This window comes from Bubalus kerabau, chromosome 11 (assembly GCF_029407905.1).
Source record: "Bubalus kerabau isolate K-KA32 ecotype Philippines breed swamp buffalo chromosome 11, PCC_UOA_SB_1v2, whole genome shotgun sequence".
Lineage (NCBI taxonomy): Eukaryota > Metazoa > Chordata > Mammalia > Artiodactyla > Bovidae > Bubalus > Bubalus kerabau.
In genome coordinates this window covers 40,532,566-40,558,526 of record NC_073634.1, presented here as the reverse complement: position 1 = coordinate 40,558,526, position 25,961 = coordinate 40,532,566, and the positions used below count along the sequence as shown (strand labels likewise).

Sequence of the window (25,961 nt, the reverse complement as noted above, 5' to 3'; positions counted from 1 at the left end):
GACAGGGGAGCCTGGTGGGCTGCCGTCTGTGGGGTCGCACAGAGTCGGACACGACTGAAGCGACTTAGCAGCAGCAGCAGCAGAGCAGTGATTTACTTTTTCTTTAAGGGCAGAGTAGTAAATATTTTAGGCTTGCAGGTCATACAGGTTCTATCTAACTACTCCTCTTCGCCCTTACAGTGCAGAAGTAGCCATAGGCAAAACGACACACGAATGGACTTTTTCCAACACAGCTTTGGCCCATGAGCCGTATTTGCTGACTTGACCTAGGGTATCCCTTACTTTAGGGTTACGTAGTCCCACTCTTAAGGTGTACCTTTTCTGGAATCTTATTTTTGTGCTGGGATGTTCAGGAACTCTCTCCACTTTGACTGGCCAACACTTTTAGGTCAGGTCTTACAGCACAGTCTGACCTCCAGAATATCCATTCAGTTCACAGCTTGATCATAGATTAGTCTGCTGGGTCTTGGTAAGTCTCGTGATGTCTATGTGCAGCATTGTATTCAGCCAAAGGTTTAAAGGGAACATCTGTCTAGATTTCTGGAGCTCCTTTTCTTTGAAGCTTTCCTTTGTATGTCACCCTGCTCCACAAATTCCAGACAACTCAACAGCTTCCTCTGCCCAGCAAGAGTGCAGTATCCTGGGGCGGCTCTGCTGTGTGCTGTTGACAGAAAGTGCCTTCGGAAAGCCAGGGCACTCAGCTGGTGTGCTTCCCTCTTCTTAGGAATTACACTCCTGTGCTGCCTGTGGTCCAGTGTCTCAGGACAGTTGCTTCATATATTTTGCCCAGTTTCATAGCTGTTTATGTTCGAAGGGTTAGTGTGATAAAATTACTCTCATAGCCAGAAGCAGAGGTTCTTCTCCATGATTTTAAAATGCAGTTTATTTTCCTTGTTTTATAAGCTAGGTATGATTTTACTGACCAGTTGGTTTTGAAATAAATGTGTCAGGGGAAACAGTCAGCATAAGAATGTGTGGACATTGGTGAGATTGTAATGCGTGCTAAGTTGCTTCAGTCGTGTCCAACTCTTTGCAAACCCATGGACTCCAACCAGGCTCCTCTGTCCTTGGGATTTTCCAGGCAAGAAAGCGATGTCCTTCTCCAGAGATTGATAGTGTATATGTTTTTCCAGTTTACCAGTAACAAATTCAAAATTGATAATGCCATTTTTACTTTTTTGGAGAAGTGATTTACTTAAAAAAAAGAAATCTCTCTAGTAAATTTTAATTTTGAAACTGATTATTGTTTGGTAGAAGTAATTAGCATTCAAAGTTTGTAGTCCTAAGGCAGTTAGTCTAAACTTATGTTCTAGTTTTAGGCTTTGGTAAGGAAAAGAATCTAGCACTAGGGCCTATGTGAGGAATAAGATCATTTGGAAATCTTTCATACTGTTATTATAAGTAATTCAGTGATTCTGTTCCTTTTACTGAGGGTAATAAGGAAATTAATGTATATCTGATTATAGTTTAAATTTCAAATTTCTAGCTTTGTCATTAACTAAGCTTTGAATAAGTTACTTTAAGGTACTCTGAGCTTTGGTAAGTAGAAATGCAGAGGACTAACAAAAATAAGGTAAGGTTGAATATATTTTAGAAAGTTATTGGGGCTGAATATGGTGAATTTGAGCATTACTGGATGTTAATATTCAGATATGCATGAGAGGGAAGCATGGGTTTGAACAGGAAGAAGTTTGTTTGATTGGCGTAGATAATATGTTGAGATAAGTTTGGACAGTTAAATTGGGGGTTCCCTGGTGGCTCACATGGTAAAGAATCTGCCTACAATGCAGGAGACCCAGTTTCAGGAAGATCCTTTGGAGAAGGGAATGGCGCCTCACTCCAGTATTCTTGCCTGGAGAATTCCATTGACAGAGGAGCCTGGCGGGGCTACAGTCTGTGGGGTCGCAAAGAGTTGAACACAACGGAGTGACTAACACTTTCACTTTTTCAGTGCAGGCCTTAATATGTCTAAGAGTTTTTGGTATAATTCAGTGTATAACCAGGAGCTCGTAAATGTCTTTTGAGCAAGAAAATAAACCGAATTGTCCTTTTTGATGGCTGTAGGGGAGAGACTTAATGAGTTCTAGATTCCTTTTGCCTATGTAGTGAAAACTTGTTTTTGTTTTTTCAATATGCCATTATGTTTTTACTTAGTTTGGATATAATTAAGTCCCTAATATTTATTATTTCTCTGGCTGTCTGTTCAAATAGTACAAATGAGATTGGATGACTAAGGTTTTGGTTTCTTTGTTTTTTGTTTCTCATTTTTTAAAAATCTGTCATTCTTTTATTTTTGACTCCTTTTTAAATTTATTTTTTAATCGGAGGAAAATTGTTTTGCAGTATTATCTTGGTTTCTGCCACACAACAATTCAAATCAGCTACAATTACATGTATATCTCCTCCCTGTTGAACCTCCTGTCCCCTCATGCCACCTCTCTAGTTAATCACAGAGCACCAAACTGGGTTCCCTGTGTTACACAGCAACTTCCCACCATAGTTTTACACTTGATAGCGTATATGTGTTGATGCTCCTTTCGCTATTCGTCCCACCCTCTTCTTCCACCTTTCTGTCCACAAGTCTGTTTTCTGCATCTGTGTCTCCATTTCTTCCCTGCAGGTAGGTTCATGAATACCATTTTTCTAGTTTCCATATATATGTGTTAATATATGATATTTGTTATTCTCTTTCTGACTTACTTCCCTCTATATAATAGGCTGTAGCTTCATCCAGCTCACTAAAAACTCAAATTCATTCTTTTTAATGGCTGAGTAATATTCTGTTGTACACATATACTGCATCTGCTTTATCCATCTGTCTGTTGATGGACATCTAGGTTGCTTCCATGTCCTGGCTATTGTCGATAGTGCTGCAATGAACATTAGGGTACGTGTGTCTTTTAGAATTGTGGTTTTCTCAGAGTATATGCTCAAGAGTGGGATTGTTGGGTCATATGATAGATTTATTCCTAGTTTTTTAAGGGCTGTCCCTACTGTTTGCCATATTGGCTGTATCATTTTACATTCCCACCAACAGTGCAGGAGGGTTCTCTTTTCTCCACATCCCCTCCAGCATTTATTGTTTGTAGATTTTTTTTGATGATGGGCATTCTGAGTGATGTGAGGTGATACCTAATTATAGTTTTGATATGCATTTCTCCAATAATGAGTGATGTTAAGCATCTTTTCATGTGTTTATTGGCCATCTGTATATCTTCTATGGAGAAATGTCTGTTTAGGTCTTCTGCCCATTTTTTGATTGGGCTGTTTTTGTTTTTCTGATATTGAGCTTTTATATTGTGATTTTATATTGAGCTTTTATATTGTGCTTTTTTAATTTTGGATTTGTGCCTTTATATTTTGGAGATTAATCCTTTGTCAGTTGCTTCATTCTCACTTATTTTCTCCCATCTTGATAGTTGTCTTTTAATCTTGTTTATTGTTTCCTTTGCTGTGCAGAAGCATTTACGTTTAATTAGGTCCCAACTTATTTATTTTTGTTTTTATGTCTATTACTATAGGAGGTGGGTCTTAGAGGATCTTGCTGTGATTTATGTCAGGGAATATATTGCCTATGTTTTCCTCTTAAGAGCTTTATAGTTTCTGGCCTAACATTTAAGTCTTTAATCCATTTTGAGTGTTTTTTTTGTGTATGGTGTTAGGAAGTATTCTAGTTTTATTCTTTTACAGGTCGTTGTACAGTTTTCCCAGCACCACTTATTAAAGAAGCTATCTTTTCTCCATTTTATATTCGTGCCTCTTTTGTCAAAGATAAGGTACCCATAGGTATGTGGGTTTATCTCTCGGCTTTCTATCTTGTTCCATTGGGCTATATTTCTGTTTTTGTGTCAACAACATACAGTCTTGATGACTGTAGCTTTGTAGTATAGTTTGAAGTCAGGAAGGTTTATTTCTCCAGCTGTGTTTTCCTTTCTCAAGATTGCTTTGGCTTTTCAGAGTCTTTGGTGTTTCCATGCAAACTGTGAAATGTTTTTGTTCTTCTGTGAAAAATGCTATTGGTAGTTTGATAGAGATTACATTGAATCTATAGAATATTTTACATAGTGTACATGTTACATTGTGAGGTAGAAGCAAACAGTCAAATATTTTGGATAATTACAAGGTATTTGCTGGGAGACAATTTTTCTTGTTTCAGGAGCTCAAACTTATGGGGCTGATCAACTAGGAATATGTAATTTATAACAGTTTCATTTGTGCATAAATACATCCCTCAGAAGATAAAGCACTTGAGCTTGAGAGACCTTTTTCAAATCCCGGCTCTCTGGTATCCTAGCAGTGTGACTTAGAGCAAGTTGTTTCTTTTTTCCCCTTCCTTCTCTCACAACTTTTTGAGGTAGTTACTATTACTTTTCTTATTTCATATGAGGAAATCAAGCCCAGAAAGGCTCAGTAATAACTTTCTCAGGGTTGTACATTTATAAGTGATGGATCTGGCATTTGGACCCAGGCAGTTTGATCCCATGATTCATAGTGGGCCTTAGTGAGAGTCTGAGCAGCTCTCTTCTTCAGGGCCAAATGTTAGTGATCTCTTCTGGATTTTGTTCCCTAAGCACTTTTAGAAATGGAATACTTGTTTTGTGACTAATTGTGGATTGAATCTCATTTTACAAATGGGGATTAAAAAAATTTTTTTTTAGTGAATATTTCAACTACCAGTTTGTAAACTTTCTTACTTGACCAAGTGCCAGAAATATAATTTTTACTGTAAGAGTGATTCTGGATAGCAGTAAGGATATCTTTTGAAAAAAAAAAAAAAAAAAAAAACTTTACATTTTTGGCACAATTTTAGATATATTTTGCTTTCCCTATAATTTTAACATAACAGGTTTCTAGTTCACTTTCCAAATAGACTGTCTCTGAATTAGTTGGTTTTTAACTATATTGTCTAGAAGAAAAAAACAACCATTATCTTAGCTGAAAGGAATTTTCAAATTGTTATTTTACAAATGAGAAACTAATTTAACTAAGATTACAGAAGTCATCTTTTAAAAGTGTGTACACTGAAGCAGGAGCATGGATTTTAAATCTAGGCTATTGTGTAATTTAGAGCAAGCTACTAGATGGTCATCTGTAAAAATTCTCATATTTCTCATTGGGTTGATGTGTAGATTAAGTAAGTATGAAAAGTCCTTGGCCTGGCAGTAAGCATGAAATAAATGCTAAGTATTAGTTAAAAAATAAAATGTGTATGCATATGTGTGCGTGTGTGTGTGCTAGGTCGCTTCAGTCGTGTCTGACTCTTTACAACCTTAGGGACTGTAGCCCACCAGGCTCTCTGTCCATGGGATTCTCCAGGCAAGAATACTGGAGTGGGTTGCTATGCCCTCCTCCAGGGGATCCTCCCAACCCAGGGACCAAACTGCGCCTCCTGCATTGCAAGCAGATCCTTTACCATTGAGCCACCGGGGAAGCCCATGCATATGTGTACATTTTACAAAATCTCATAAGGCAAAGAGTCTCAATGGTTTGGGTGAGTGGCCTGTCCAGCCTGTGGTTCTGGGTTATAGGAGACTTCTAAATGCTTGTCATGGATTTCACCTCACCACCAATCTAAGAAGCGTTTATTTCTTTCTAAAATCATTTATTTATTTACTTTGGCTGTGCTGGGTCGTTGTTGCTATGTGAGGTTTTCTTCAGTTTCGGTGAGTGGGGGCTGCTCTCTAGTTGCGGTGCACTGGTTTCTCTGCTGGCTTCCCTTGTGGAGCACGGGTTCAAGGGCGTGTGGGCTTCACTAGTTGCAGCTCTCAGGCTCTGAAGCGCAGGATCAGTCGTTGTGGCACAGAGGCTTAGTTGCTCTGCGGCATGTGGGATCGTCTCAGATCAGGGATTGAACCCATCTGTGTCGCCTGCATTGGCAACCGGATTCTTTACCACTGAATCACTAGGGAAGCCCTGAGAATCCTTTAGGTATCATACCTAGGGTGAATTTGTTTTTAAATTTTATGTGACATTTTGAATTCGTTGAGAGGAATACCCTTGGAAGAAAAGACTTTGTTCATGATAGCCACATCTCTGATTTCTCTTTTTTCCTGTTGATCAGGCTTGTCCAACTTGTCTTTCCCAGTAGAAGTGTCCAAATTTATTATGTCCTCTACGTGAAAGAAATACCTCCTGTCATCTCGCAAACTATTTCAAGTTGTCTTTTGTTAGGGGCCTTTCTCTAGTGTAAACCAAAGATCTTTTGCATAAGATTGCCCGCCAACAGGTATAAAATGACACTGTACAAGGTTAATATACCAATATGTAGTGTATTAGTCTATGGGCTGCCATAACAAAACACCATAGACTAGGTAACTTAAACAAAGGAACTTTAATTCTTACAGTTCTGAAGACTGGGAAGTCTTAAGACCAAAGCATGGGCAAGTTAGGTTTCATTAAAGGCCTGTTTTCTTGGCATATAGGTTGTTGCCTTCTCACTGTGTGCTCACATGACCTCTTCATGTGACCATGGCCCGACCCTCATGACCTCATGTATTCCTCTTTACCTCTGAAAGGCCCCGTTTTCAAACATGACTTACTGGACCTTAGGGCTTCAACATAATGAATTTGGGGGGAAACACAGTTTATAACATACGGCATACATTGGTTAAGAAAGGGAGCTCTGGAGTCTTGCTACTGATGTATCCCTGGAGTCTTTGTTACTTATGTACTGAGTTTCTTAATTTGTCTGTCTCTCAGTTTTTTAATCTGTTAAATGGGATACTAACAACACTGTAACAGTAGAATTATAAGGAGTAAAATGAGTTCTTGCATCATGTAAAGCACTTAGAATAACAAATAGAGAATATGCATGATTTTCTGAAAGTGTTCTTCTAAATTGAACATGCTGCTGCTGCTAAGTCACTTCAGTCTTGTCCGACTCTGCAGCCCACCAGGCTCCCCCATCCCTGGGATTCTCCAGGCAAGAACACTGGAGTGGGTTGCCATTTCCTTCTCCAGTGCATGAAAGTGAAAAGTGAAAGTGAAGTCACTCAGTTGTGTCAGACTCTTAGCGATCCCATGGACTGCAGCCTACCAGGCTCCTCCGTCCATGGGATTTTCCAGGCAAGAGTACTGGAGTGGGGTGCCATTACCTTCTCCAAAATTGAACATAGACCAATAAAAAAGAAAAGATTAGTGTATTAAAGCCATGATGATTCATGAAGTTTCTTTAACATAAACATGTTATTGCCCCTTGAGAAATGATAGGTTCTATGGGTATCATTTAATCAATTTTGTAAATTATAATTTAATCTGGATTAATGGAACTACTAATGGTACTACTTTTTCCTTTCCATCTTGACTTTTTCTCTGTAGATAAAGTTTTTTGTTAACTCATTACAAACTGAACCCCTTGCTTGCTCCTCTTTAGTCTCCTTCCAGCTCTTGTCTTTATTTCTGCTGAGGTTATATTCTATTTGTTTTTCAGATGAGACACTTTTTGCTCTTCCTGCTGCATCTGAGCCTGTGATACACTCCTCTGCAGGCAAGTTCTTTCTGCTAGCCTTTTATCTTCTGTGTATTCTAACTTTAACTTTTTAGTTTTGTTAACTATGCTTAGTAGTTTGAATTTACTAAAAATTAGCATGATTCCAAGAATGTTTGTCTACTGACCAAGTTGAAATTTGCATTTTATATGCTATATCCAAGAGAGAAATGGGCAGAATCCTGATTAATAGTTGGAAATGTGTAAGGAATTCTTGGACCCTTGATTTATGTTTACTTATTGACTAATCATTTCCTCCAAATATAGTTTATTTTCTTATAGCTGACAGGCTTTCACAGAACAGAATGCCAGTCTATGGCATTTAATTATCCATTGCCCCTTGTTTTCTGTACTGTCGGTCAAACTCTCTTCTCAAATTCTCATTTCTTCCTCTAATACTAGTTAATAGTAGTTTTTCTCAATTTTACTTGAGGTTTTCCTCAAAGACTTGATGTCTTTGCATGGCATATAATTGCCTCTGTAGCTGTGCACATGTTTTTTGACCATAGCTTTAATTTCTTCAATAATGATGCAGTCGACTTGATTATTATTTATAAACTAAATGTTATTAGCATTTTAGTTAACAGTAAGTCTTTACTAACACTGTTTTTTGAATCTGTCATAAAACTTGCATTAACTCTGAGCATTAGCATCCGAGCACTGGCATTCTCTAACTTTCCTTTCTGTCCACGGTCACAGAAGAAATTATGGATTTGAAGGAGCAGCCAGGTAACACTGTTTCTGCTGGTCAAGAGGATTTTCCATCTGTCCTGCTTGAAACTGCTGCTTCTCTTCCTTCTTTATCTCCTCTCTCAGCTGCTGCTTTTAAAGAACGTGAATACCTTGGTGATTTACCAGCAGTACTACCCACTGAAGGAACACTTCCAGCAATTTCAAATGAAGCTTCTAAAGCATTCTCAGAGAAGGCAAAAAATCCATTTGTAGAGAGAAATTTAACAGAGTTTTCAGAATTGGAATACTCAGAAATGGAATCATCATTCAGTGGCTCTCAAAAGGCAGAACCTGCCGTAACAGTAGCGAATCCTAGGGACGAAATAGTTGTGAGGAGTAAAGATAAAGAAGAGGACTTAGTTAGTCGTAACATCCTTCATACTCAGCAGGAGTTATCTACAGTCCTTACAAAATCAGTTAAAGAAGAAGATAGAGTTCTGTCTCCAGAAAAAACAAAGGACAGTTTTAATGAAAAGGGAGTTGCAGCAGAAGCTTCTATGAGGGAGGAATATGCAGACTTCAAACCATTTGAGCAAGTATGGGAAGTGAAAGATACTTACAAGCAAGATAGTGATGTTTTGGTTGCTGGAGGTAGTATAGAGAGCAAATTGGAAGGTAAAGTGGATAAGAAACGTTTTTCAGATAGCCTTGAACAAACAAATCGTGAAAAAGATAGTGAAAGCAGTCAGGATGACACTTCATTTCCCAGTACACCAGAAGCTGTAAGAGGTGGTTCTGGAGCGTACATCACGTGTGCTCCCTTTAACCCAACAACTGAGAAGGTTTCAACAAACATTTTTCCCTTGTTGGAAGATCATACTTCGGAAAATAAGACAGATGAAAAAAAGATAGAAGAAAAAAAGGCACAAATTGTAACAGAGAAGAATGCAAGCGTCAAAACATCAAACCCTTTCCTTTTGGCAGCACAGGAGTCTAAGACAGATTACGTTACAACAGATCATGTGTCAAAGGTGACCGAGGAAGTAGTGGCAAACATGCCTGAAGGTCTAACCCCAGATTTGGTTCAGGAAGCATGTGAAAGTGAATTGAATGAAGCTACTGGTACAAAAATTGCCTTTGAAACAAAAATGGACCTGGTTCAAACTTCAGAAGCTGTGCAGGAGTCACTTTACCCCGTAACACAGCTTTGCCCATCTTTTGAAGAATCTGAAGCTACTCCTTCACCGGTTTTGCCTGACATTGTCATGGAAGCACCATTAAATTCTGTAGTTCCTAGTGCTGGTGCTTCTGCAGTGCAGCTCAGTTCATCACCATTAGAAACTCCTCCTTCAGTTAATTATGAAAGCATTAAGTTTGAGCCTGAAAATCCCCCACCATATGAGGAGGCCATGAATGTATCACTAAAAAAAGAATCAGGAATGAATGAAGAAATCACAGAGCCTGAAAGTATTAGTGTAGCTGTTCAGGAAACAGAAGCTCCTTATATATCTATTGCATGTGATTTAATTAAAGAAACAAAGATCTCTACTGAACCAACTCCAGATTTCTCTAGTTATTCAGAGATAGCAGAAGTTGCACAGCCAGTGCCCGAGCATTCTGAGCTAGTTGAAGATTCCTCCCCCGATTCTGAACCAGTTGACTTATTTAGTGATGATTCAATACCTGAAGTTCCACAAAAACAAGATGAAGCTGTAATACTTGTGAAAGAAAATCTCACTGAAATTTCATCTGAGTCAATGACAGGACATGACAATAAGGGAAAACTCAGTGCTTCACCATCACCTGAGGGAGGAAAACCGTATTTGGAGTCTTTTCAGCCCAGTTTAAGCATCACAAAAGATACCTTAGCACCTGATGAAGTTTCAGCATTGACCCAAAAGGAGAAAATCCCTTTGCAGATGGAGGAGCTCAGTACTGCAGTTTATTCAAGTGATAGCTTATTCATTGCTCAGGAAGCAAACCTAAGAGAAAGTGAAACATTTTCAGATTCATCTCCAATTGAGATTATAGATGAGTTCCCGACCTTTGTCAGTTCTAAAGCAGATTCTTCTCCTACATTAGCCAGGGAATACACTGACCTAGAAGTAGCCCACAAAAGTGAAATTGCTGACATCCAGGATGGAGCTGGGTCATTGGCTTGTGCAGGATTGCCCCATGACCTTTCTTTCAAGAGTATACAACCTAAAGAGGAAGAAGTTCATGTCCCAGATGAGTTCTCCAAAGATAGGGGTGATGTTTCAAAGGTGCCCGTACTGCCTCCAGATGTTTCTGCTTTGGATGCTCAAGCAGAGATAGGCAGCATAGAAAAACCCAAAGTTCTTGTGAAAGAAGCCGAGAGAAAACTTCCTTCTGATACAGAAAAAGAGCGAAGATCACCATCTGCTATATTTTCAGCAGAGCTGAGTAAAACTTCAGGTAATCAATCCCTACATTATTTTGTGCTTTCTTGCCACCTTGTGACTTAACGGAAAATTCTACTACCTTTTCTGTAGCATGTTATGTTTATAGGGTCTAAATATATCACATCGGTAAGAATTCTTTTTACTGGCTCAGTTAAAGGTTTTAGTGCCTTTTTTACCCCCCTTGCACTCATCACTCACTCTTGCTCTTAACTTGCCAATAATTATTTGGTGGTAATTTTTATATTGCACCACAGAATTGGAACAAAACTTTATTAGAATTGGCTTTAACATCTATTTCTTTCTTCTCTTTTGCTTTAGTGTTTCCTAATAGTGTAAAGAGCAAGAGGTATTAAAAACGAAGTATTTTCAGATATGTTTACTTTTGTTTTCCCAGAAATATCTTCATTTTAAAATCTTAAGGAAAGAACATTTCTGTTACTTATCTCTACTATTTCAGTATAATGCAGTAATTCCAGTAATAGGTGTAAAGTTAAGCATATTGAGTATTAGACGTTTTGTGAAGTATACATTGAGGTATGCTATTAATTCTCCTGGAAAGTACTAATTCTCATTTTTTTCTTTTGACTCCACATTTCCCATATACCTGATTTGTGTAAAGTAACTTGTGCATTTGTTTTTATAGCATCCTAATTTAGATGTGTTTTCTATAAAAATATGTAGCGATTACTGTGAATTTACTGAATATACTTAGGCATTGGAGATAGACCAGTTTACAGTTTGTTGCTATAATCAAAGAAAGGGGTGATCATGAACATTAAGGCAATGGGATGGGCACAGAGACGTAATAGTGTTTGATTGGAATCGGGTGTGAAGATAAGGGGAGGAGTTAAAGCTTACTCTGGGGAACCCGGGTTCCTTTTATGTGCAGATACATGGATGGCAGTATGAGAAACTGAGTTGGAAACATGGGAAAATAAAGTGGGTTTAATGGGAGAAAATACTCAGTTTTTTTTTTTTTTTTAAGAGTGCTTAGTGTTTATTAGACATAGTAGTATATATTATCTGTAGATTATTCATGTGCAAGGCAGTTGCTTTTTTAAAATGTTTTTTAATTGGAGTTTAATTGCTTTACAGTGTTGTGTTAGTTTCTGCTGTGAATCCGCTGTATGTATAATATATTCCCTCCCTCTTGAACCTCCCTGCCACCCACCCCATCCCACTCCTCTAGGTCATCAGAGCATGGAGCTGAGCTCCTCATGTTATACAGTAGCTTCCCATTAGTTACCTGTTTTACTCATGGTCGTGTATATATGGCAGTGCCACTCTCTCAATTCGTCCCAGCCTCTCCTTCCCATACTGTGTCTGCAAGTGTGTTCTCTGACTGCAACTCTATTCCTGCCCTGCAAATAGGTTCATCAGTACCATTTTTCTAGATACCATATATATGTTTTTCTCTTTCTGACATACTTCACTCTGTGTGTTAGACTCTGGGTTTATCCATGTCACCAGATGACCAATAAAAATTCAGTTCTGAGAATGTTGTAATTAAGGTACCTATGTGACATCCAAGAATGAGAGATACTATACTTAGGAAGCTCTTGAGAGAGACCGTAACTGTATGCATTATTTACTGTGGACTCGAGGCAGTAGTTAAAGCCACAGACATCAACTACGGGGAAGGGTTACAGGTGGAAGATTTGATCAACATTATCAGATTCTGGAGAGGCTTAGTTAAGATAAGGATTGAGGATTTGTCAGAAGGAAGGGAGTTGTAATGGTCATCTCTGTTCTCAGAGGGCTAATGATTTTCTGCATCCTTGTTTGTGATCTAGGTGTTGTTTTTTTAGATTTCTGTGTGTTAATACTGAATATACTTTTAAATGTGAAAACATTAATCAGTGTTAAATAATAAATAAAACTTGCTTAGATAATTTATTATTTCCAATTTGTTATCCTTGTTTTCTTAAAATGACATTTATAGGCAGGATTCAATTTTAATTGAGGGAAAAAAAAGACTGATTTTAATCAGCAAAGGAGATGAGCAAAATGTGATGCAGACTTTGATGCCTTGTTGATATATTTAGATAAAATTAATTCGGAGAAAAATGAATGCTAGTCTTCTTTTCCCTTGATAAAAAGGTATTTTATCACAATGTATTTTTTTTCTTTGTTTTTTATATTTATTGGGATATAGTTGATAAACACTATTGTATTAGTTTCAGGTTGTACAGTAAAGTGAATCTGTTCTGTATATCATATATCCACTCTTTTTTAGGTTCTTTTCCCATATAGGCCATTATAGCATATTGAATAGAGTTCCCTGTGGTATACATTAGGTCCTTATTAGTTATCTATTTTATATATAGTAGTGTGTAAATGTTAATCTCAATCTTCCAATTTATCCTTCCCCTTTCCTAACCGCCCCCCCCCCCACATAACCACAAGTTTATTTTCTACATCTGTGACTGTTTCAGTTTTGTAAATAAGTTTATTTGTACACTTTTTTTTAGATTCAACATAAAAGCGGTATCATATAATATTTGTCTTTCTCTGTCTGACTTCACTTAGTATGACAAAGATTACAGGATGGAAAAGGGAGAAAAAGAGTCATTTATAGTGGAGAAGCCAGGTGACCAGGGTTAACATTCACAGTGATAAGCTATGTTGATAGTCTGTACCCAAATTGAGGGACATCCTACAAAATAATCTGGCTAGTACTTCTCAAAACTGTCAAGGTCATCAGGAACAATGAAGTCTGAGAAACTAAGGAGACATGATGATTAAATGTAATGTGATAGCCTGGATGGATGGCTCAGACCGTGAAGCGTCTGTCTACAACGCGGGAGACCCGGGTTTGATCCCTGAGTCGGGAAGATCCGCTGGAGAAGGAAATGGCAATCCACTCCAGTACTATTGCCTGGAAAATCCCATGGACAGAGAAGCTTGGTAGGCTACAGCCCATGGGTTCGCAAAGAGTTGGACACGATTGAGCGACTTCACCTTCACTTCAGCCTGGATGGAATACTAGGACAGAAAGAGGACATTATGTGAAAACTAAGAAAACCCCCCAAAAATATGGACTTTGGTTAATAAAAATGTATCCCTATTGACTCATTATATATGACAAGTGTACCATAGTAATATAATAAGAAACTGAGTACAGGGTATATGCTAACTTTCTGTAATATTCTTGTTATTTTTCTGTTAATCCAAAACTATTGTAAAATAAGAGAGTTTATTAAGTGTTCTTTTTAAAAAGGCCTAGAAATTACCTGGCATATATAGGCATTCAACAAGTGGTAGCTTTTTTATTTTTTAAATTATTTTTGCCATTTTGAAAAATAAAGGAAACATTTTTTTGTTTTAATTTGAATTTTTTTGATTACTTATGAGTCAGGACCATCTTTTAAAGCTTCTCTTTGCTTTTTATATTCATGCCCTTTATCTGGTTCAGTCAAGCTGTATTCTTTTTACTTTTTTGGCCATACCGCATGACCTGTGGGATCTTAGTTCCCTGACCAGGGATTAAACATGGCCCACTGTGGTGAAAGCACTGAGTCCTAACCGCTGGGCAACCAGGGAATTCCCTCAAAATATATACTCAATAGTAAAATGTAAATACTGGTTTCTCTCAGTTCATAATTAATGAACGTTCATTATGTTATTTTTTGCTTCACTGTAGTTCATTATTTAGAGGCTGAGCATTTCATATATGTTCTTTATTTATTTTATTTTATTTATTTATTTTTGTAATTATTTTTTTTTATTTTTTTAAAATTTTATTTTATTTAACTTTACAATATTGTATTGGTTTTGCCATATATCAAAATGAATCTGCCACAGGTATACATAAATAAATACATATTCATTTTTAAAAAGATTTGTGGCTAAAGATTTATGCTTTTGGTACCTTGATGGTTTTCATTTTTTGCTTAAGATATATTATGATTATCATTGGCATTTTAATTTTTCACTTTCCACTTATTTTAAATATAAATATCTAAGTTAAAATATTTTAATAATTGCTTAAATTTATACTACTAAATTTAGACCCATATAGTGAAACTTCTGAATAGTTAACTGATAGCACTACCAGATGACAATTGAAATGTTTTTCTCAGATGATGAATGGAAGTCTCAGTTTGGCATAGAGTGACAGTTCAGGGATATAAATGTGTAATGATTGGAAGATTATTAACAATTCTAAGGGCACAAAAGAGGCTCTCTCTACCTTGGGATTTTAGGAATGGCTTCACAAAGAGATGCTACTTTAAAAGTTAGAGTTAGCAAATGTGAGTAAACATATAGACTTATTCATTTATGTAAACATGATAAACGTTTTCCAGATCCTGGATATTTTGGGGGCAATGTGTGGGTATTATGGTCAGTATGAAGAAACTTACTCACTCGAAGCTAGGTACAGATGAATTTGCAAACTGACTATGAGGGACTCTGTGAAAAGAAACATCAGGTTTATTCAGAACTAAAATGAAAAACCAATCTGTGTTAAAAGAGGGTTTATTACACATTATATGCTAAATTTCCTGTGACTGTAATTAAGCTGAATTTTTAGAAAATCTATGGTATCACTTGAGTTTTTAAGATAATTGCTTTTTAAAAACAACTTTCATTTGGGAGTAATTTCAAACTTAAAAACAGTTGCAAAAATAAAAGTACAAAGAATGTCTTATACTTTTCATCTAAATTTACCTATTAACATTTCCCCATTTGCTTTATTATTTATGATCTCTTTTTATAAATAACTAGACAATGGATACATAAATACAACCTTTTTTCCAGAGCCCATGAGATAAGTTCTGTACATTCTGTTGCCCCTAAATACTTCAAAAAGGGATATTCTCTTATATAACCTCAGCATAGCTATTAACTTTGTAAATTTACATTGATAACAGTGCTTTTTTCTAATCTACCATTCATATTCCAGTTGCTAGTTGACCTAGTGTCCTCTGACTGTAAGGTCCAGTCTAGAGCCAAGTTTTATATTTAGTTGTTATGTTGCCTTTGGTTCCTTTAATTTGCAGCATATCCAGTTTTTCTCTCTCATGACTAACATTTTTGAAGAACATAGGCCCTTTCCCTTCTCTCTTTTTAGTAGAAAATTCCTTGTTTTTTTTTTTTTTTTTTTTTTTTTTTTGTGCATTTGTGTATTGTTTGTTAGTGATTAGATTGAGGTTATGATTCATGGCCAAAATGAAGATGATGTAGTGCCCCTCTCTTGATGTCAATCTGGAGGTACCTACTATCTGTCAGTCCTTCATTGATGAGGTTAATCTAGGCCATTTCGTCAAGTGGTTCCTGATTTCCTTATATAATTGTTATCCTTCGTGACAGCTGACGGGTGACACTGCAAATATCCTGCCCTTTATTAAAATTCTTTCCCTAGATTTAGTATCTGTTGAAGACTCTTGATTGATTTATTCTTTACCACTAAATTTGCAAAAGATGATTTTCAAAACTTCCTCCACATTTGTCACTCAACACCGGTGTTCTACTCTTAGCAAGAAATCTCTTTTTCCATTAGTTGACTAATTAATTATCAGTATGGATCCATGAATTTCTCTTTTCCCCTAATGGTTTACAAATCATTACCATACTTAAATTATTTTGGTTATAAATTGCCCCAGAGTTGAAGGGCTCCCCTTTGAGTTGGCTCAGTGACATGCAGCTATCCTTTTGAGTGAAGAGCGAAACACTTCCTACTTTCTAACATAACGAAATGTTGTAGGCTCATCTTTTGCCCACTTTGTCCCAGCCACAGTCAGCAGTTTCTCCAAGGGTCCCTGATTCCTTTCAGTGATCAAGAGCAGGATGCAAAGTACGAAGAGTTGTACTTTGCTCCTGTGGGATCTGTGCATTTTAGCCTTTGAATGCACAGAGGAAGGAAATACTTTTATACACACATATGAATAAACATAAGTACATCCATGTATTTATGAAGTCATGAGTTGATACATATTTCAGATCCAAAACATTCCTAGAGTACTGTTTCTTGCTTCCCTCATTTCACATTTGCATTTTCCCTCAGATGGTAGAGAATCTGCTTGTAGTGCAGGAAACACGGGTTCGATCCCTGGGTCGGGAAGATCTCCTGGAGAAGGGGAATGGCTTTCCCACTCCAGTATTCTTGCCTGGAGAATTCCCTGGACAGAGAAGCTTTGGCAAGCTACAGTCCTTGGGGTTGCAGAGAGCTGGACACGACTGAGTGACTTAACGCTTTTCTATAGTGAGAACATGACTCCTCACACTTTGTTTAATCCTTGAATGCATCTGAAATAGTCTTAGAATGTTTTATAATATCATTATAATAAAATAATGAAGAGGATTATTTTTCAAATCCACCTGACAACCTGCCTCAGCCCTGCCCAGTTACTTGGATTGGTTTTATTTTCCCTTTTCCTTCCACTTTCCCCCACTGCAGTGTGGTTATACTACTCATTTGAAATAAAGTTAGACTTGTTTCAGTTCGCTTTCACTTTTAGGTGTTCTTCCTATTTGGGATGTTTTTAAACTAAGTATTTTGAACAGCCAAGAAAAGCCTAATTATTTGCATTTTACCTGGAAAGGAGGGACTGCCATTTATGAGAAATCTTTTAAGCACCAAGAACTTTCACATAAGTCATCTCATTTAGTCTTCATCATAATCTGAAAGAGGGACTCACTTAATGGATGAAAAAACCTAAGTCCAGGAATGTTAAGAAACTTCCCCAAGGTTGCATAGCAAATTAGGTATAGTAAACATAATACCTTTTGAGCTTCTGCTGTGTTTCAGATATTGGGCTAACTTTTTGCAGAATAATTTTTTATTGAAGTACAGTTGATTTGTAATGTTGTGTTAGCTTCAAGTGTACAACAAAGTGAATCAGTTATGCATATACCCACTCTTTTATAGATTCTTTTCCCATATAGGTCTTTATAGAGTATTGAGTAGAGCTCATTGTGCTATACTATAGGTCCTTATTGTATATTTTATATGTAGTAGATTGACATATACATTGTCAATCCCAGTCTCAATTTATCCCTTCCCCCTGGTAACCATGTTTGTTTTCTACATGTCTGACTCTATTTCTGTTTTGTAAATAAGTTCATTCGTACCTTTTTTTTTTTTTTTAATAAGATTCCACATACAATCACTATGGGGCTTCGCATGTGGCACTAGTGGTAAAGAACCTGCCTGCTAGTGCAGGAGATGTAAGAGACGTGGGTTTGATCCCTGGGTTGGGAAGATCCCCTGGAGCGAGGGCATGGTAACCCACTCCAGTATTTTTGCCTGGAGAATCCCATGGACAGAGGAGGCTGGCGGGCTACAGTCCATAGGATCTCACAGAGTTGGACACGACTGAAAGTGACTTAGCACGCAAGCACATAAGCAGTATATGATATTTGTCTTTCTCTGGCTTACTTCAGTCAGTATGATGATCTCTAGATCCATCCATGTTGCTGCAGCTGGCATTATTTCATTCTTTTTTGTGGCTGAGTAATATTCCATTGTATATATGTACCATATCATCTTTATCCACTCTGTTGACGGTCATTTAGGTTGCTTCCATGTATGGCTGCTGTAAGTAGTGCTGCAGTGAACATTGTGCTGCATATATCCTTTTGAATTCTGGTTTTCTCAGGGTATATGCCCAGTAGTGGGATTGCTGGGTCATATGGTAGTTCTATTTTTAGTTTTTTAAGGAACCACCATACTGTTCTCCATAATGGTTGTACCAATTTACATTCCTACTAACACTGTAGGAGGGTTCCCTTTTCTCGACACTCTCTCCAGCATTTATTGTTTGTAGATTTTTTGTTTTTGATGATGGCCATTCTTACTGGTGTGAGGTGATATTGTAGTTTTGACTTGTATCTTTCTAATAATTAGTGATGTTGAACATCTTTTCATGTGTTTGTTGACCATCTTTATGTCTTTGGAGAAATGTCTGTTTAATTCTCCCCATTTTTGGATTGGGATGTTTGGTTTTTTGATATTGAGCTGCGTGAGCTGTTTGTATATTTTGGAGATTAATCCCTTGTCAGGACTTGTACTAATTTTTGCCCTTCTAATAATAAGAAAACCCATTACTCTGTTGATTACCAACAATGAATATTTATTAATATTTTTATTAAAAATTGATAGTTAATGACTTACACATTATACAAAGTTCAAAGAGTGTAATTACAGTAAGTCTTCTCCCTTTCATAACCAGCTGCCTAGTGTACCTTCCTAGAGTCATTTACTAGGACTTGCTTCGTAAGTATCCTTCCAGACATTGTGTACCTGGCTTTTTTTTTTTAAAAAAACCTGTAGTAGTTTGACAGGTTTAAGTAACTATCTTGCTGTTTTGATTTTTAATTATTAGTGAAAGTGAACGTGTTCCACATATTTATTGATTATTTGTATTTCTTGTATGAAGTGCCTGTTCATCCCCTTTGCCCATTTAAAATTTAGAAACACCTCTTTCTGATTTTGAGAGTTCTTTGTATACAGTACAAAGATGCAAATTTTTGTCATTTTATAGTTTTCCCTTAGTTTTCTGAATTTTATTTTACTTTTTAGTGGATATTTTCAGTTTTCACATGGGAATATTTATAACCTTTAGTTTATTTACTAATTTATAGCTTCATTTTTATGTTTGGGCTTCTCTGGTGGCTCAGTTGGTAAAGTGTCTGCCTGCAATGCGGGAGACCCGGGTTCGATCCCTGGTTGGGAAGATCCCCTGGAGAAGGAAATGGCAATCCACTCCAGTACTCTTGCCTGGAAAATTCCATGGACTGAGGAACCTGGTAGGCTACAGTCCATGGGGTTGCAAAGAGTCAGACACAACTGTGCAACTTCACTTTATGTTTAATTCCGATCTGTTCGAAATTGATTTTGAATTCTGGTCAGAGATCGTTTTATTCCACATGTTTTTTGGTGTTGGAGTTATTTTCCTTTTCCCATAGTACTCGGATCTAGTTCCTGACTGCCAATCAATCCTGGGAAAGAGCTGGAAAATTGAGTAATTTTGCCAGATTTCATGTCTTGGGTTGGACAGTCAACTGTACTGTGGGTGTTGGTGCCATCTAGTGTTGGAGACAGGAAAGGGTATCTGTGGAATGCTCTGTAATCCACCATATTCAGTCGGGCAAAGGAGTTTAGTGAGTTGTGCATATTTGCTTCACACTAAGAAATGACTTTGAAAATGACTTTATATATAAGAGGATTTTGAATTCAGGCACAATATATTAAATCAAACAAATGCTTGAATCATGCTATGATAAACATTATGAAGTGACCTTGAAGATTCCCCCAAACATGTATTTAGCGAAAACTTAAAAGTTTTCAAAGATTTGTTCAAAACCTAATGACTATTTAATTCCAAATTTTAAAATGCTTTGGATCTTTTGTAATATCTATTTTGGATTATAATATAAGAAATCAACATTTATTTAGTTCTCACTGAATAGTATCACTTTCAGTTTCTTTATGGTTTGTAGTATTCATTTTTACCAGCTTATATGAAATTGTTTATAGACCTTAGAATGTTCATTATTTTTTGGTTATTTTTAGCTTGTACATTTTCTAGAATACAGTCTTTGTTCATGTCTTAGGTTCAATTCAGTAATTAATGCTGAAGTGCTATAATTTAGTCCATAGAGGGCATTATATTACAGCGTATGGTGTTAAGCATTATAATTTAATCCCTTTCAGTAATGGGACATATGTTCAGTTTCATACTTTTGTATAGCTCAGAATAATTAAATTTTAAAGTAAGTATAAAACTACTCTGTAACTATAACTTTTTTTTATTACAAATTCCTATTGTCCATTGCTGGAAAGTAGAAATAATTTTTTTAGTTATTAAGAATTGCATACTAGCAACTGCCAATTTAGAGAGTAGCACTTCATGCCAGATGATCCCTTCTTTCTCACCTTATTTGCCTTCATCTCTAAACATCACAAAGCAAACAAAGCAAAACAAAAACTTGAGTTTTTTGGGGTTCAGAATTAGAGGAAGGAAAGAAATGGAAAAGGAGGACTATCTTGCAAGAGGTGGCCTGGGAGGTCTTACAGCTTACATATTGCTGCCTACTCCAAAATACAGACTTCTGCTGTCCGAAATCCTAGATTGAACCAAGTCAACTACCAGAAGATGTGAATAATATGAATGGTAAATACCTTTTGTCTCAAGAATTCTTTTTTCCTTCTCACATTAGTGTAGTAATCTCTGACTTGAAAACTGTTTGGGCGATGTTTTTGAGTGCATTATTCTAATGCTAAAGTAGTTACTGGCCTTCAGTCTTAAGGAATTCATTATTAGAAAATACTACTTTGGAAATGTTACATAGTTAGTGAATAGTTTCTGATTTCTAACTACTGCAGGAAGAGGCCAGAGATTTTCAGCTGTGATATGACTTGGTGACAGTGTTCTCAAATACCACATTATCCAAGGGTCCAGTGAGGATAATTTAAAGTTAAATATTAACTTTTTATCTGAGAATACTAGACTCTCTTTAAAAATTGCTTCGCTTTATTTGTGTTTGGAGTTAGAGAGGCAGAGAGGGAAAGAACTGAGTTCTTGATTCAGGCCACTTCTGATATGATCACGGGTTTTTTGCAGCCCCAGTTTTACAGCAAGTTCTTATATATATATAAAACATATATATATGTTATACTATTTCATTGTAGCTAATCTTCTGAAGTATGTAGTTTGCTGCATAGGCTCCATTCTTTATACTTCAGCATATAAAGCATTTAAAAATATATGTTGCCTTTCCTGCTAAAGTCAAATGATAGTGTTAGTTAAACCAGTTATGAAATGTTAGTAAAGATAAAATATTCTGTACTGGAATGAATGTCAGTTTTATAATTTTATAATAAAAATTTTAGAAATTCCTTTGATTTGGTTTTGTATTTATCAGTAAAATTTTATTTTGGTCTTATGTCACTTTCCCAAAGCAAATGATATAATTAGCATGTGAATATTTCTCCTCAAGCAAAGAGTCTATTAATAGTACCTGCAGTGGTGCCTAATAGATATTTATTGAAAGATTGAGTTGGAGCAGGTGGTGATTACAAATAAGTGTATATTTGCAAGTCTCTGGATTTCTGTAATTGCAAAAGAAGAAAAAATAGCATTACATTAGAAATAGAATAAAAACCTTTTTCTATTTAAATAATTTATATTCAAGAAACAGTAATAATTTAACTTTTGAGATTCTCTTGTCATACCCTTATAAGGGTGCAAAATGCTGGTAATTTAGGAGAAAGTAAAAAGAGAATGCATTTGCAAGACTTGAAATTTAAGCTATTACCCTTCTTTGGATCAGTCCATTTTTATCTTTTCAGGTAATCATTAATTTTAAAGTTTTAAATGAGGCTGGAAAGCAGCAGCAGAATTCCCCTATCAAGAAAAAAAACAAAAACTGAATGTGGTCTTCAAGTGTATTACAGATATATTCAGTGATTAACTCTGCCAAAACAACCCTCTTTTCTCTCCTTTCTTTTGGTAGCTTGCCTCCCACCCCACCCCACCCTACAAAAGTAGCTCCATTGGGTGTGAGCAACAAGCAAAAGACTAGAACAATAAGCAGATAGAAGAAGGCGGTAGTGCCTGGGCATTCGTAGCCTAGTTACAGATTGCACTGCGTCAGACTGTTCCACACCCAGAAGGCGTCAGGTGACTTCAGTCCTGCTGCAGTTGTGCAGCAGAGGAGACTGCAGGCTTCGGTTGAGGAAACGGGTATTTCATGTCTCAGGGGGTAGATTTTCGCAGTTGCAGCTTTTCTGCTGGTATGCATAATTGATAATTGCATCTATAGGGCAGATCGTGACAAGAGATGGACGGTCAGAAGAAAAATTGGAAGGACAAGGGTATATCTGCTTTTTAATCTTTTGTTCATTTTTTATGTGACCAGTAATGTATTTCTATGAATAACCTTTGCAATTTAGATATATTTTGGATTGAAAATGAAGTCGAATAAGGGTTTAAAAGTAAAGGATTAAATCAGCTATTTCAAATGTTTTTGCATTTGGCCGTGTATGAGAAAATGTCATGCTGTTCTGTTTCACTGGCATTCGATTTCGTCTTTGCAGTCCTATCGTTGCTTAGGTTCTGTTCTTAAATCTTTCATGTTTTAAACAATGTCCTTTTAACAGGATTTCATTTGGTCACTTGGGTGTGATTAATCTACATAGGCATGTTTGTATTCCATAATGACATATTTTCTGTGACTCAGTATTTTTTTTTTTAAGCTGACTTGGTGTAGTTGAAATTCTATCCAAAGATTTGTAGGTAGCAAGATTCTGTGTTTGCACTAAGCCTGTTTTCTTCTTTGGAAATATTATTGAACCTTTAAAGTTATTACCAGTTACCTTTTAATTAGATTATAATTTTGTATGTCTTAAAATATTTAAAATATATACACAGTAGTTTTAACTGTGTGTCTATATTTAAGTCAGTAACCTTTGTCCTTGTACTAACCAATCAGTGATCTTGATCCCCTTTCCTCCCCCTTGAAAGCCCAGATCCTTTCAAGTCTCAGTGGATCTGGGTTGTGTAAGAATTTAAGCTCGTGAGTGTAATGAATATTTTAAAAATATTTTATTATGTAGATGGTTAAATGTGCCATTTTAAGGAAAAAGGAAAGTGGTAGACTGTATATCTGACCTTATAATAAATTACCTTAAAAATTGTTAGAGCTGTTTTTAAGTAGTCTGATTAGACATTCCATACAAGCAATTTTTTGGCCACATTCAAGTTTTATAATTAAAAAAAGTATTTCTATAGCAGAATTGTTAGCAGGATTGGTGGTAAATGTATACTAAAAGCAGTATATGGAGCTAATTACAATATCTTTAAAAATTTGGTCAGTAAAGTATTGTGGGGAAATGGTGAGCTTAAGATTGAGGTCATATTGAGACATTTATAGTTAACACTTAAAGAACAAAAAACAATATAGCTTGATTTTTTTTACCTTTATGGTTTCCTTACATAGGGATTTAATGAAGAGAAAGATTTTTATTCATCTTTCTGACCATTAGCATTACAAAGTGAAAGTAAATTGCTTTATTAGGTTTTGTTAAGTAAAAACATCAGTAGGGGTAACAATACAATAAATATAGACTTTAAAAATAGGTGAAAAGTCACATCACAGCCTACTCAGCAACCATTAAGGCTCTGTATTAATAATTTGAATGTTAGACCATTTAACAACATCTTAAGTTCTTTATTTGCTGAACTAATTTAGGAATACTTTGATATTGGAGAAATTAAGATCGAGTATAATCCATATTATACCAGAGATTTATTTTGATTATTTTCAGGCACTATATATAAAATCAAATTTATCTGATTCAAAGATATCTGAAATATCTCTGGAGAGCCTCATTTTGTATGTAAGTGGAATGGCCTGATACTTTTTTTAGTGCCTGTCTTTGGCTTTTTTGCGTGGGAAGACTAACTTTACCTATTGTTTGTATTCATTTGTTAAGTTATATTTTAGTGTTTATCAGCAGCTAATTTTAATGTTGCAGATTAGAGGTTATGACTTAAGTGGAAATCAGTGAGAAGCTGAAACTACCATGGAGTGAGTTTTTCTTCATTTTATGAAAAGTGTGACAATAGAGGAAAGAATCTAATCTAAGCTCTCTAGGTATACTAAACAAAAAACAGTCTTAAGCCCGTACATATATTTTTCTATCCCTCACCACCCCTGTTCGTCCAGTTGTCACATCTAATGATGGTAATAGATAAGGGTATAAAGAAATGAGATATTCTGATTTCAGTGTTTAAAATTTGGTTTTGTTTTTATTTTTGCTGATTAACTAGTGTTGAAGACATTTTATCTTTCAGGCTAAGCCCCACGTAATAATTTATATTACTTTATATATTTTTCATATTGGGTTTTCTATTGTTCTTAGTGGAATACTTATAACAAATGAAATCTATGAATTACTTGACCATTGAGGTTAATTTGAAAAGCACTGATTAAGACAGTCAAAAGATTTTTAAAGAGCCCCAAATAGAAGGAATAGATTTGGGGATTTGGGTGGGGTGGGAGAATGATTTAACCACTAAACAAGGTATAATAGAGCTTTCTGGGTAGGACAGAATGTTTATAGGATAGTAGCTGCAAGATAAGATTGGTATGATTAAAGAATGTAGAAGATTTGTAAGATCTAGGTCAGGTTTCCTCAAAGTTCCCTGAAGAGAAGAATTATCTTCTTTTTTGTATGGATTCCTGTGATCCTATTCAGGTCTACCAAATCAGAACTTATAAGGGAAGAGTGTGGCAATATATTAAGCATCTTGACACTAGGGTTATAACACCATTTATGTTATAATCAGACACATTTAGGAAACCCCAATCTATGTTTTCAGGTTTCTTTCTGTGGTTTTTCTTTGTGTGTGATTTTGGCCAGAGTAAGAAACTTAACTTTATTTTTGTCTTCATTTTCCTCTTTTGCATGATTTCTGGTGTACCAGTGTTGATGTTCTCTGGTTTTATGAAAAGATACTCTGGGTCAGATTGCAGAAGACACTGCAATCTTCGGATTTTATCGTAAAAGGAGTGAAGAGCTTTTGGAAGCTTTAAAGACGGTTTTGGGGTGCTATATAAGATAAATTGGAGAAGGACTTAGAGGCAGAAGGGGATGACTGTATTTGTGCCCACATTTAAAGCAAATAGTGCCTAGATTTGGCCTGAAATAAGAATGAAAAGGGGGTGACAGGTTTGAGAAACTTAGAGAAGAGTACTTGACATTTGACATAGATTTGTGGGACTAGGGTGAGTGAGGGAGGGACTCGGAGGACAACATGAAATTTCAGAGTGAAAGTTTGGCAATGCTCGTGCTTTAGTGTCAGTAGAAATAGAGCTAAAGTAGGTAGAAATGATGCCAAGTTCTGTTTTGGAAACTTACTGAAGCTTAGTGAAATGACAGGCTTAATGATGAATGACTAATTGAGAATTGAATGCAGAGTGAGACAGATGAATACTGTGAGGACATTAGCATAAAAAGAACAGAAGATTAAGTAAGGAAAGCCTAAAACCTATTGAAATAGTGGGGATGTGCAGACCAGAAAGGATCAGGAAGTTAGAGTCCAAGGAGGATAGTGCCTGTTCCCTGATCTTAAGGAGGGAGAGATTTTTCAAGAGAAAATAGAATGGGTGGTTAAAACACTACAGAGAAGCCATTTAATGTGAAGATGGAGGAATGACTGTGGACCCTGTTGAATTTTAGAAATGTGCAACACTACCCATTATTACCAGTGCTTTTGGGATTTGGCAGTTAACATGCTATAAGTGAACCTTGAAATAAGTTTGTGTAGAATGGGCACAAAAGTTTTCTAGCATTTAAACCTAGTTTGATTGTAAGGCAAGACAGATTGATTTAGGACCATTTCTGGAGTTTAGGACTCTCTTTACTGTTG

At 36.2% G+C, this 25,961-nt stretch overlaps 1 protein-coding gene across 5 annotated transcripts in view; it reads left to right on the top strand.

Moving 5' to 3' along the window:
* Positions 1-25,961, top strand: part of RTN4 (reticulon 4) — a 71,081-nt gene that overhangs the window by 13,391 nt on the left and 31,729 nt on the right. For 2 of the 5 annotated variants that reach the window (XM_055540114.1, XM_055540116.1), the window contains exons 2-3: positions 7,430-7,486; positions 8,186-10,594. The exons of 1 other annotated variant lie outside the window; for it this stretch is intronic. In XM_055540114.1, coding sequence (XP_055396089.1) covers positions 7,430-7,486; positions 8,186-10,594 — 2,466 coding nt within the window. Of the gene's footprint in view, positions 1-7,429; positions 7,487-8,185; positions 10,595-13,052; positions 13,910-22,197; positions 22,403-25,961 lie in introns of those variants that run through there. 2 more of the 5 variants (XM_055540115.1, XM_055540118.1) reach the window with 2 other exon arrangements.